The sequence below is a fragment of the Brassica napus genome, chromosome A4 (assembly GCF_020379485.1).
Source record: "Brassica napus cultivar Da-Ae chromosome A4, Da-Ae, whole genome shotgun sequence".
NCBI lineage: Eukaryota > Viridiplantae > Streptophyta > Magnoliopsida > Brassicales > Brassicaceae > Brassica > Brassica napus.
The window spans coordinates 413,210-427,156 of NC_063437.1; the positions used below are offsets into that span (position 1 = coordinate 413,210).

At 38.4% G+C, this 13,947-nt stretch overlaps 3 protein-coding genes across 3 annotated transcripts; 1 reads left to right on the top strand and 2 right to left on the bottom strand.

Moving 5' to 3' along the window:
- Window positions 1–4,363: 4,363 nt before the first annotated feature.
- On the bottom strand, window positions 4,364–5,407 carry LOC106447741. Its single transcript, XM_013889714.1, has one exon. It carries the CDS (start codon window positions 5,405–5,407, stop codon window positions 4,364–4,366), a length of 1,044 nt encoding a protein of 347 aa, XP_013745168.1.
- Window positions 5,408–6,333: 926 nt separating this feature from the next.
- LOC106444984 (probable pectinesterase/pectinesterase inhibitor VGDH2) lies at window positions 6,334–8,573 on the top strand. Its single transcript, XM_013886445.3, has 2 exons — window positions 6,334–7,500; window positions 7,677–8,573. Exons 1-2 carry the CDS (start codon window positions 6,462–6,464, stop codon window positions 8,363–8,365), a joined length of 1,728 nt encoding a protein of 575 aa, XP_013741899.2. The 5' UTR covers window positions 6,334–6,461; the 3' UTR covers window positions 8,366–8,573.
- Window positions 8,574–12,221: 3,648 nt separating this feature from the next.
- LOC106395020 (auxin-responsive protein IAA30) lies at window positions 12,222–13,658 on the bottom strand. The gene is made up of 3 exons (XM_013835553.3): window positions 12,948–13,658; window positions 12,599–12,695; window positions 12,222–12,466 (listed from the first exon to the last, which is right to left on the bottom strand). Exons 1-3 carry the CDS (start codon window positions 13,312–13,314, stop codon window positions 12,412–12,414), a joined length of 519 nt encoding a protein of 172 aa, XP_013691007.2. The 5' UTR covers window positions 13,315–13,658; the 3' UTR covers window positions 12,222–12,411.
- Window positions 13,659–13,947: the final 289 nt, after the last annotated feature.

Genomic DNA, 13,947 nt, shown 5'->3' on the forward strand with positions numbered 1-13,947 from the left:
ATGTACTTCAGTTCTTTGACAGTCTTTAGGCGAATCAGAGGGACTCTTTATGCCTGCTTTAGCATCTTGCCATTCCCTGGCATTTTTTATTGCTTTAGCTAGCACCTCTGTTTCCGAAAAAGACTTATCCTCAAAGCATAACTGGTTTCTACTTATCCATAGCACCCACATCATCCAAGGATAGAGTGGAACAGCCACTCCCACCGGGGGAAGATTAACCATTCTGGTACAAGCTTTTAGGAGATCATCCATGGATTGAATACCAGAAGGTGCAGGAACGAACATGGCAGGGCAACTGTCCCACACTTTCCTTGCAAAAGGGCATTGGAACATGACATGAAGAACAGACTCACTAGCCCCAAAACGCTTACAAGAACCATCAACGTGCAGTCCCCGCTTAAGGAGAGATTCACCTACCGCCAAGGCGTTGTGCTTGGTTTTCCAAAGGAATTGCCGGATCTTAGGGGAACACACTACGTTCCAGACACATTTCCTCCAATTGAAATCTTGATGACCCTTTTCAGTTTTGCCGCTGCGTACCCTGTCTTGGACGAGTAGTTCCCAGATTTTTCGAAGAGCCACACTAACTCGTCTTTCATATTTTGAGAGCTCGGGACAATTTTCCTGATGATGACCTCATACTGAGGTAAGTAGGTTTTGTGCTTACCTACGTCCCATGTGATCGAGTTAGGGATAAACAGCTCCTGAACCTTCATGTTTTGGGACTCGGCAGTTGGGGGACCCATCGGGCACAGCTGCTGTGTTGTTGACATCCAGTTATCACTCCACACACTGACCGAGTGACCGTCACCAATTACCCAGCCGAGCCCTTGCTTCAAGAGATCACATCCCGCGAGGATACCTCTCCAACCATGCGAAGCAGAATTTGGAGCGGAGCATTCAAGGATGTTTTCAGTACGACAGTACTTTTTCAGAAGCGTTTGTCCCAGCAGGGAGTTTGGGTTCTTCAAGAGTCGCCAAGAGTGCTTTGCGAGGAGGGCGTCATTGAAAGTTTTGATTTCCTTAAATCCTAGCCCACCGGCTCCTTTTGGGAGCGTTAGCTTGTCCCATGAAACCCAACACATCTTGCGGATCTCCGGCTTTACATCCCACCAAAAACGGGTAAGAACACTTTGGATTTGCTTACATAGTGACTTCGGTAACTTAAAACACGACATCGCATAGGATGGCATCGCTGCTAAGACTGCCTTGAGCAATACCACTTTTCCAGCCCCCGATAGAAATCTAGCAGTCCAGCTGTGGGCTCTTTGCTTGATTTTATACACGATACTAGCAAAGATATCTCTTTTTTTCCTTCCAAAGTGCTCCGGTAGGCCTAGGTACTTCCCAATACCACCTTCGTTGCTTATGTTCAGCTCTCCTTTAGCCCTATCTTTGGCCGCTTGATTCGTTTTTGAGGAGAAGGTGATCGACGATTTCGCTCGATTGATACTCTGTCCCGAGGCTAACTCATATCTACTGAGAATAGATACCAGTGTCGCACAGCTTGAGGCATTGGATTTACTAAAAAACATCGTATCATCGGCGAATATAAGGTGATTAATGGGTGGACAGTTTCTCGCAACCTTCACTCCGGGGAGAGTACCAGATCGCATGGCTTGTTGGCACAGTCCGGATAATACCTCTGTACATAATATGAAGAGGTAAGGTGAGAGTGGATCGCCTTGTCTAAGTCCCCTCGAAGGGAGGACATTCCCTTGCGGGCCTCCGTTTATGAGGAAAGAGTATGAGACTGATGAGACGCATTTCATGAGCCAAGAGATCCAAGTAGCATGAAAGCCAAATCTGGTAAGAACCGCTCGCAGGAAGTTCCATTCAATCATATCGTACGCTTTGCTCATGTCAGTTTTTACCGCCATTGAAACATGCTTCTTCGCTCCCGACTGTCGAAGGTAATGCAAGATCTTGTGAGTGATAAGTACGTTATCTGAGATCGACCGGCCTGGCACAAATGCCGACTGAGACAGGGAGATAATGGAATGAATTAGGTTGCAGCCGCCTAGTCAAAACTTTGGCGATTATCTTGTAGTGGGTGTTACAGAGGGCAATGGGGCGGTAGTCAGATACCCTCTTCGCACTTAGGATCTTCGGAATAAGCCGTAAATGAGTCTCATTTTGTCTCGGTTGCAGATGGCTTGTTTCAAAAAAACTCCGTATGTCACAGTATACATCTTCTCCTATCACATCCCAAAATGATTGATAAAACCCAGCTGAGAAACCATCGGGTCCCGGGGCTTTATCGGAGTGAATAGAGAAGACAGCAGCTTTGACTTCTTCAAATTCCGGGATCGCTATCAGGATTTGATTTGCCTCCTCTGTGATCACAGGTTTTATTGCCTCCCGTACCACCTCCTCTGCTTCTGTGTTTCCTGAGGTGAAGAGCTTCTGATAGAAGAGACCAAAAACATTCACGATCTGTTCTTCCTCATAGAAAGCTTGGCCATCCTCATTTTCCACAACTGAGAATTTATTCCTAGCCCTTCTCCCTCTTGTCACTGCATGGAAGAATATGGAGTTTTTATCTCCTTCGTTTAGCCACTGAATGCGGCTACGTTGTCTCCAAAAGGCTTCCTCTTCCGCATACGCATTTGTCAAAGTTTCATGGATCTCTTTTATTCTCTCTTGGTTCGGTGCGGGATCCGACAGAGCTTGTTCCAGTAACATCTGGTTCTTGATCAGCTCAACTTTGCTGTTAGAAGCTTGGTCTTTAACCCACTCAATAAGGTTTCTTCTGATGGTGTTGATCTTTGTTAGGACTGAATCAGAGCTCTGATTCCAGGTTTCCTCCACCAGTTTACGCACCTCAGGTTTATCACTCAATCGTCTATCATAACGGAAAACACCTTTCTTTTTCTTCAGGTTAAGATCAAAGTGAACGAGGATAGGTTTGTGATCGGAACCTTCGAAGCTCAAGTACTCACTTCTTGCTGCCGGGAACATCTCCATCCAGTCTAAGTTCGCCATGGCTCGATCTAACCGGGACTGGATAAAATGAGAGTATCTAGTACCTCTGCAAGATAGAGAGTTACCCGAGAACTGAAGGTCCCATAGAACGTTTTGTGCAACAAAATTCCGGAATGAGACAAACGAACCTTCCCATCTAGCTGGTCCTCCCACTTTTTCAGAATTATCTAGAAGGTCGTTGAAATCACCGGTTAGTAGCCAAGCTCCATCTCTTTGCGCTCCTATGGTGGAGAGTTCCTCCCAGAATTTGGCTCTATGCTCAGGTTGGGGAACACCATAGATGTACAATACAAAAAAGGATTTATCATTATAAATTTATAAGTGACCTTTGTATCGATTACATTCGCTGAGGGAACTAGGATTTCTACATCAACATTATCTTTCCAAGACAAGGCTAGACCACCACTAAGACCCACAGGTGGTATTGTGAAGTGGTTAGTAAACTCGGTGCCTCTATACATCTTGAAAACGTCTTCATCTTTCCTCTTAGTCTCCATTAGGAACATGATGTCCGGGGAATCTTTGGTCCGAAATTCCCTGAGACATCGAAGTGTCAAGTCGCTCCCGATGCCTTGATAGTTCCAGCACATATTGACTAAGGAAGAGGATTTGGACCGGGCCAAAAATCCGATCCTTTTCTCTTCGAAGCTGGTATGATGGTTGTGCGCGGTTGAGCTCTAGTCTTTGGCCCCTGAGTTCCTTTAGCTGGACCAGTAGTAGTCGAGGCTTTACGTCTAGGAGAGTTCTGGCCTTTTGTGATTCTTCTTTTCTTAATACTGACTCCTTGAGTTGGACTCCTGACGATCCGCTTCTTTGAGCCTGAGGGTAAGCTCGCCTTTCCCTTTCCCTTCTCAGCATTCCCAACGAGTTTTGGCACATCAGCAGATCGCAGAGCCATCATACCCGTCCCATTTAGGTTAGGCTCAGGGTTATTCACTTGGCCAAGTCTCAGTGAGACATGGATTCTGTCTTCGCTCAGAGACCGGATAGGAGATCTATCAGTAAAGCCTTGTTGATCAACCTCCCCTATTGGCCGCTTATCTTTTGAGCCAGACGATCTACAGCTTCCTCCGGAAGTCTGGTGGTTTAGGTTGTCCTCTAGATACTGGATATCAACTTCTTGCAGCCTACCAGAAGCTGAGTTAGCGAATCCATCATGGAGTAATGGGATCCTGACCTCTGGATGCGATAATCTCTCCAAAGCAGATCTTCTTTCACTAGAGTGATTTCCCCTATCTTCAGATCTTTGGTTTGCAACTGGGGTGACAAGCTGAATAGAAGGACCTTCCCGCTGAGGTCGTGGGGAAGGTGTATGAGTCGCTTGTGAGTGGCTTAATCGCTGAGGAGTAGATGATTTTGCTCCTGCTATAACCGGTCTTCATTCTGTTCTTAGTGCAGATGTGTAGCTTTTGGAGTGGTTTTCTCTGTGAGTAGCAGCCTCGCTTTCCTTTGTGAAGGATAAGCGCTCTCTAGCAGAAGGTCTCCCAGGGCGGTCCCTGTTTGTTTGAGAAGACTCATACCTCCTATGGGGGTCTCTTCTGATGCCATAATCATAAGGAGGGTTTGATTCACTTCTCCAAGACGAATCTTTATGTTCTTCGTTTTTCCAACGAGTTGAGGAAGCAAAGTTTTCGCTCGGGTTCCAGTTCAGATTCCTGGAGCCTTTCTTCTCATCTTTCCTTCTTCTATCTGCCTCTAGTCTTTCAAGAGTACGGTTTTGAGAAATTCCCAGACGGGTTTCTCTCCCATCTCTGTTTTCCTTCCTGGGAAACGTTGGACACGCATCACCTTCATGAGTCAGGGAGAGACAATGGAAACAATGTTTCTCAAGGTTTTCATATTCGAGCTCTACTTCTTTTATCTCGCCCGAAGGTAAGCTGATATCATGTTTCATCTCAAGAGGTTTCAATCCATTTATGGAAACCCGAACTCTTCCTCTATCAACATCCCAATCCTCTACTGGTCCAAGTACCTTTCCAATTGCTTTCAATGCATCTTCCGTCCAGTAATGGAGTGGTATACTGTGAACAGAGATCCAGAACGGGATTAGAGAAGGGAAGTTGTCGGAGACAATTGGCTCCCACCTCTGGAGGATCAGCATCCATCTTTTGAAGTGGTAAGGGCCTTTTGAGAGGATGAGCTGGAGATCTCTCTTAGTTTCGAACTTGAACTGGAACAGGTAAGGCCCCAGAGCTTTACCAGTAATCTGACCCGCAACATTCCAATGGTTAAGGAAGAAGTCCACCAGTGCTTTTGTCTTTTGAATCGCCGGGTTAGTTACTCTCCCAATGAGAGTCAACTTATGTTCTTCAATTAGAGCGTAGTTATTTGAAGCCAGGATTATCACTGGTGGTCGCTTAGCCTGTTTTGGCTGATCTTGAATCCATTTTCCTTTTTCTCCTCTCGACAATCTGTGAGCCATTTATACTGAAGAGAGAGAGATTTTTGGTAACAAATGACCGTAGTAAATGTTGAAACGGTAGATCCGAAACCTTCGGTAAAACCTTAATGACAAGGTAAGAAACTACACAAGACAGTAAAGAGAGTATCTAGAGGAAAACTGGAACCATGCTCTCCACCCAAAAAGGTAAAAGCTGTTTCTTTTGTTTCATCTGTACTCTTCTTCATTCGTTAGATCTACGTCATCTCGTTCATTTGTTCACCCAGCTGGTACCGTAGAAGTGTAAGTCTTGATCGAGCGGAGCGGAGGGGAGAAATTGAGCTCTCCGGGAAGGGTTCCGGTTAACAAGCGTCACTTTCCAACGGTAGATACGGCGGGGGAGCGGTGGAGATCTCACAAAGTCAACTAGGAACAGTAACTCTCGAAATTTGTGTCTGGGAGCTTTTTATCGTATTAATAGTTGTTATTATTAAGACTATATTAAACTAAGACTCCAATTGGTAACATTAAAAGAATACGTGGAATAAGATAAAAAAGAATGAAGAGAAATAAAATAAGAGAAAAATATTTTCCTCTCATAATTTGATAAGAAATAATTGTAGTCTATTATTCCTTAAATGTTAAGGAATATAAATGAATTACGGGTAACAAATATTCTATGTAAATAATGTAAATTATAAAGAATTTTAAGGAATTCACTATTTCTATTCATCTTTTTTTTGTCACCATTTTTCATCCTTAAAATAGATTTTTATTTTAGTAATCAAAATTACACCTCTTGATCAGGACATAATCAAATAATCTTGTGGTGGCTAATTTTTAATCTCAAAGCTAATATTAGACTAGAGAACTTGTAGCCATTCAACGGCCTAAAATCTCTCCATCCATGCAAAGCTCATGCAAGCCCTAATTTTAGAAAATACAACTCCTATAAGAATCTCCCCTCAGTGCACCATTAACAATCCACCGGGCTTTGTTTCAATAAATCCCCTTCCTCTCCTATCTACCTCCTGAATAAACCCGGAGGGAGAGAAAAAAACACAAAAATAATAAAAAGGGGACAATATATTAAAAAATGGCAGTTGGAAAAATTGTTATATCTGTGGCATCCATCCTTCTGGTGGTGGGTGTTGCTATAGGAGTTGTCACCTTTGTTCATAAAGGTGGTGATGCAGGTGGCGAAAAGACTCTGAACTCGCATCAGAAAGCAGTTCAGACAATATGTCAGACAACCACAGACCAAGGCTCATGCGCAAAAACTCTTGAACCAGTCAAAAGCGATGATCCAAGCAAGCTTATCAAAGCCTTCATGTTGGCTACAAAAGACGCCATCACAAGATCCTCAAACTTCACGGCTACAACCGAAGAAGGCCTGGGGAAAAACATGAACGAGACTAGCAAGGCCGTTCTTGAGTACTGCAAGAGAGTGTTGACATACGCCCTTGAGGATCTTGAGACCATTGTTGAAGAAATGGGTGAAGATCTTCAGCAGAGCGGAAGTAAGATTGACCAGCTTAAACAATGGTTAACTGGAGTTTTCAATTACCAAACCGATTGTCTTGATGACATTGAAGAAGAGGAATTAAGAAAAATCATGGGTGAAGGAATCTCTAACTCCAAAGTTTTGACCAGTAACGCTATCGATATCTTCCATTCTGTTGTCACCGCTATGTCCCAAATGGGTGTCAAGGTCGATGATATGGGAGGAACTGGAGCTCCTGGGCGTCGTCTTCTTGAAGACATCGACGCAAAGGGACTACCTACATGGCTTTCTGGCAAAGACAGGAAGCTTATGGCTCAGGTGGGACGTGGTGGTGATGATGGTATCGGTGAAGGAGGCGGTGGTGGCGGTAAAATCAAGGCGACTCATGTGGTGGCTAAGGATGGAAGTGGAAACTTTAAGACAATTTCCGAAGCAGTTAACGCTTGCCCGGAGAAAAACCCTGGACGTTGCATTATCCATATCAAGGCTGGTGTCTACAAGGAAATGGTCAGAATCCCTAAGAAGAAGAACAACATTTTCATGTTTGGTGATGGTGCTACAAAAACCATCATTACTTTTGACAAAAGTGTTGCACTTAGCAAAACCACTACTTCACTCAGTGCCACCGTTCGTAAGTCTCTCATTTAAACTATAACATCTATTATTGATCTAACTATATTCAAAACCAAGCTTGAGATTTTGGTTGAAAATGTTTTCATTTGGTTATGCCAGCTAGAACCGATATTACTATATATTGCATTGCTAAATAATGTTGATATCTAATTATACTTATTTGCATGCATGCAGAGGTTGAATCTGAGGGATTCATGGCGAAATGGATCGGATTCCAGAACACTGCTGGTCCATTAGGACACCAAGCGGTTGCATTCCGTGTGAACGGAGACCGTGCAGTCATATTCAACTGTAGATTTGACGCTTTCCAAGACACACTCTACGTCAACAACGGACGTCAGTTCTACAGGAACATTGTTGTGTCCGGTACAGTCGATTTCATCTTCGGAAAGTCCGCGACCGTGATCCAAAACTCTCTAATCCTCATCCGAAAGGGTAGCCAGGGACAGGCCCATTACGTTACAGCCGACGGTAACGAGAAAGGTGCAGCAGTCAAGATCGGTATCGTTCTTCAGAACTGCCGTATCATGGCGGACAAAGACCTCGAAGCTGAAAAGCTAACCACCAAATCGTACCTAGGACGGCCGTGGAAGAAATTTTCCACCACCGTAATTATTGGAACTGAGATTAGTGATGTGATTAAGCCAGAAGGATGGTCCGAATGGAAAGGAGAAGCTAACCACAAAACCGCTAAATACATTGAGTTCAATAACCGTGGACCAGGAGCTAACACTGCTGCTAGGGTTCCTTGGGCCAAGATCGCTAAGTCTGCGGCTGAGGTTGAAGGTTTCACCGTCGCTAAATGGTTGACTCCGGTTAACTGGATTCAAGAAGCCAACGTGCCTGTCCAGCTTGGATTGTAAGAAAACAAACAAACAAATATTAACGAATAAAACAGTATGTGATAATGTAAAGAGGTAACGATATACGACCTCGTCTCTGGGGACCAGGGCTCTTTTTGATATTATTATACAATATAGGGGTTCTAGACATTGTGGGATGAAGTTTGTATAAGATTGCTTTTGTTTCACGTGCAAAAAAAAAAAAAAAACTAATGTTGTTTCAGTTGTTTTACCCTTTTTATCCTAAATAATGAATTTCTTCTAACCATTTTGTTGTGTGTATATATATCCCTATCCTTTTTCTGTTACAATATGAACTAAATAATATGATTGATAGATAAAACTTCGTAAAAACAAACAAACCAATATATTTATCTACAATTTATGTGTAAACATGTACTAGCTAGTTTTCTTCAAAAAAATATGTACTAGCTAGTTTGATAAAATATAAACCAAATACACATCTAACGCCCGTTGATAAAAATAATGTTTGATGTGTTTCTTTTAATTTTTGTTTGGTTTTCAAATAGATTTCGCTTCTGTTTTTAATTTGGTTTCGATGGGGAGCCATATAATATAACTCTCAGGTGCAATATATCAGAAACTACCGGTTAGCAGTGACCAGAGGGGACAACTTATATGTCAGGAGGTGTAATCTTACCTCTATTCAACTCCAATACAGGAATCAGAATCAAGACTTCTCCTGGAAGAGGAGGGTACGTTAGAAACGTTCATGTATCAAACGTGAAGCTAGATAATGTGCAGAAAGCTATCAGGTGCACTGGTAAGTATGGTGAACATCATGAGATTTGATCCTACAGCACGTCCGGCTATATAGAGAGTCACGTTTGAGAATGTTGATGGTGAAGGTATTGGTGTTGCGGGTCTTAGTGAATGTATAGAATTAGATGAATTTAAGAATATATGTTCCTTAATGTTACTATATTACGGTGAAGAATAATCCCTAATAAAGAAGAACTCGAAGAAAGCTCCATGGAGATGCTCAAATGTTAGAGACTATTCACAGAGATTAGTTGTGATTCTTTTGAAGAGAGTATCTTCCCGAAGCATATCTCTGATTGGTTTGGGTAGAAAAGGATAATCTGGAGTAATTAAGGGGTTTAAGTAGGTCACCATGGCTGCTTTCTTGATAAGTTGACCATTGAGGGCAGCACGCAGTTTGCGTTGTTGTCGAGAAATCTTCAAATTTTCCTTACTATTTTTCTATGAAATTTCGCTTTTCAAAAGTGATGTTTTCGTTTGTTCCTTCTTTCATTTTTTTTAATTGCAAGTTTGTGCGCAGTGAGAAAAATAAACCCTAAACCATAATCACTAAATCCTAAATCCAAGTATAAACCATAAACCAAAATATAAACCATAAATCTCAAATACAATATAACAAAATAAATAGCATAGTACATAAAATTGAAATTATGAAATATCTATGATTGCATGAATGGAGTTAATGATAATCTCAATCTTATCCCCCAACTTCTAAATACTAAACCCTAAACTCTAATCACTAAATTTAAAATCCAAATATAAACCCTAAATCCAAATAACAAAATCTTGAAAACAGTACATAATATTATGTAATATTAAACTATACATATAGATCATTCATTGTAATATTCTACTTTTAACTATAAAATATAATCATTATAAATAGGACAAAACAAATTTGTGTGAAGTTTACATTTGTTATGGGTGTGGTTAACTGAATGCTCATGTAATTACAAGTGGGGTAACAACAAACATAATACATATTATGCTACATATATTATGTACATATCTGTTCTATTTGTCTATATAGAATAGAACAGGAATTTGTGTATGGAATAGTAACACAAGTTAATTTTCCTTCGTGCGAATAATCATCGTGTCCATAACATACTGCTCAACACCCTGAGCTTTTGCAATCTTTACTATGAGAATAAACGACTCCCGACCCTATGGATACTTAAGGAAGTAGTCAATATTGGTCAACATACTAACCATTTCATGTCTAATTTTCGTCGTTCCAAAGAGTTGTGTACAATATTCATTTCTTTCCAGTTGGTTCAAATCCAGTTTCAAACATTCTGCCTGGAAGGCTTAATTCTTACATGACAACCTGCAAAAGAAAACCAATCTGAAAAGATATCATACGGAGCATAGAACGAAACTATCAATAGCATATAATACTATATACTTGGGAAGTACTATACTATATCAAAGAAGAACAAATTGAATATTGGCTAAGGAATAAATTATAATATTTATGGTAGCTACATAGAGCCGGTCCTACTAATTAATGGGCTGGAAGTAAATCTTAAAAGTGTGACCTATTTATATTTAGCTTTATAAGAAGAAAAAGGAAATTTAAATAATGTCAATAGGTTAGGTTGAACTCCTCACCTCCTCTGCACTAAAAATATGTTTTACCAGTTGACCTATTGAATTATTTATTTAAATTTGTGGCTGGTATTATTGATAATTTAGTGGCGGCCGGAAGCACCAGCTTCTCCCGCTTCTGTCCAAGGCCGCCTCTGTAGCTACAGAGTGCAATTTCCCTATTTTGTATGTGTTTTTTTAATGCTTTGCTGAGAAGAACAATTGTATATCTCCGATATAGTCTGTTGAGATTGTATTTTTGTGTTGTTAACAAATTTTTTTATAAAAAAATTCAAATTCCAAAAAAGAACAAACTCTAGTTATCAGTATTTGATCAAAAAAAAAAACTCAAATTTGAAGACAGGTGAAAGTTAACGTAAACTAGTATTATACCAGAAAATATTCAACGAGGTTGATTCAAACTATGTGAAAACCTCAACTGAAACATAAAGAGAAATTTGATTACAGATCCGTTAATAAACATATACTAGCACTGTATTAAAGATTTATGAACCATAGAAGAGTATAATGTATTTATTTATTAGTATAATGTAATTATTCAATTATTATATTAGTTTTGAATATTGGAATCCAAGATTTAATTTCTTTTGAATTGCGGCTAGAGGTGTTTGATTCTGACTTTTGTTCGGTTTTAGTGTTTTTTGGTTTTTAGATATTTCAGTTTATAAATAATTGATTTTCGGTTTATACCCAAACCATAACTATAATTACCTTTTAGAACAAATTTTATTTTATATGATTAGAAATATTTATTAAAACTTAAATATCTATTTTGTACGGAAATTTTTAAATATAATATTTTCTGTTTTTTAACTATTAAAAATAAAATAAGAAAATAGTAATTTCATAATATTAATAAATAAATATATTTTAGTACAAATATATAACAAGAAAAAGTATATGTTTTATTTGATTTGATGAAAAATGGGAAAAAACAAAATAACCCTTTTAACTTAGAAAAATAACAAATTATTAAAATCAATGTCTTAAATATGAATATCATATTAATAAAATAAATTATGTATTCATTATTAATTTTATTATAAAATTTACATATAAGTATACCAATATATTTTAGTTAAACGATTTTTTGTTTATACCGGAACATATTCATATATTGTGGTTTCTTAAACAACATCTATTCAGTTTATACGATATTAAACTAATTATCAAAACAAAAAAAAAAGTTTATACGAATATTAGCAAATTCTAATCAATTTTCTATTTTGTTTCTGTTTTACCGAATTTAATATCCCTAATTGTAGCTCACGTGTGGAAGTCTAGTAAGTAAAGTTGAATCTTAAACTTGAAAGTTGTATTAAAAGTTCATATCAAAACTTAGAAAAATATATAAGTATGTAGTAATCTTCAATTGTATAGTTAGTTTTCATGTATGAGTTCAATTCATATAAAATTTAGTTTTATTATACATAGGCTAGCTAGTAATTTTCTCAAATTAAAAAAAAACAACAAAACATAAATATTCTTGAAAAGGATCTGATTTTTTTTTCATCCTTACAAGTTACAACCGAATAATACTAACATTAAGTAACAAACTAAAAACAAAATTTTGAATAAATCTCCGACAAACAAGTGATTTACATCATGACAAAACTTTCTTCCCACACTGTATTGGTCAAATCCTAGATTCCATCTTTGCTTTACTTTTTATATCAGTAGTGATACGTTCTTGAGATTTTTAGTCTTCTCACGCTAGACAAGAACATCCTATAGAATAATCAATTAAACCCCATTAGACTTCTACATCATTATATAGTCATTAATCAAAATTGCAATGTGTTTAATTAAAGATTAAATATATTAAAAAGATTAAATATAATAAATTAGAAAAGTACTTACTCCCAAGGAACATCTCCAACCATTATCCAGTCACCTTCCTTGTCTGCGTACGTTAGCACATGACTCTTCTCGCTACACATATCTTCTTCTTCAGCCCCTGTTTCAGTTTTCATCATATTTATTATGTTATGGTTACAAAGAGTGAAAGAGATTTATAGGATGTTCTTGTCTAGCGTGAGAAGACTAAAGATATCATATTCTTTAGCAAAAAAAGAGCCAAAACATAAACGAGATATGTATAATTATTTTGAGTGCGTTATATTCATATATATAAGATATTGGTGACATGCAAAGATATATAAATATAGATAAAAAAAAGATATATAAATATATGTGAGTAAATTCTTACATAGGATTGAGGCGTTGAACATGTAATCGAGAGTTGTGATCAAATCATGGTATCCATTAAGAGAAAATAGATCGATTTTTCTTCCAATAGGAACACCTTCCATGTTCACCTTCACGTAGAAGTTTCCGAGACTATTACACTCGTTTTGATCTTCTTCTTCAATGATCATTTTATGATCAGCCGCAACGACTCCATATTCATCATGATTTTCTCCACCGTTGTAATACTGTCCGGACGATGATCCGAAGCTAAGTCCGAGCCTCAGGTCCGTGCTTAGGTTCCGAGTATTACTCGAAGAGACACCAAATGGGTTGCTTTTGCAGCTACTTTCTATCGATGAAGACGGTGAGCTTCTTCTTCTTCCCATTTTTTTTTTCTGACTATTCTCTTTCTCTAAGATTTTGATGTAAAGATGTGATTAATGATTTGAACGTGTGTGTATATATATAGAGAAGGATTTTTAAAATTATAATTTAATATAATGTTCCCAGAAGAGGAAGAATTGATATTGATATGGTCTTCTTTTTTTTTGAATAAATAAAAATGATGAGACAGTGTTGTTAAAGATGTTGCTGATGTAGCAGACAAGTATACGTGTCAACCAGACATTTGGTCAAAGTGTTGGTATAGACTTTGTGCTTGGATGTTTTTGGTGGATGTGTTCTATTTGTATTGTTTCAAGTTTAATACTCCAATCCTAGTACTCTTCGTTTAACAAAAATATTACAATTGTTTCCTTTTCCTTGATAGAAAACCCCCAAAAAACATTATCCGAAATTTATTTATTGAATCAAGCTCTCAAACTCACACTTTATTAATCACTCAATGCTTTAGAAAATAACTCAAAACTAAAGCTCTCAACACACACATAAGTTATGCAACACTCTTGCATATCCTTATATATAAATCTTAAGTTCCTAAACTCATTAGGAAACTACTCTTATAGATAACTCTAACATATGACTTTCCTAATCTCATAGGAAAGTGGTAGCTTGTTTCC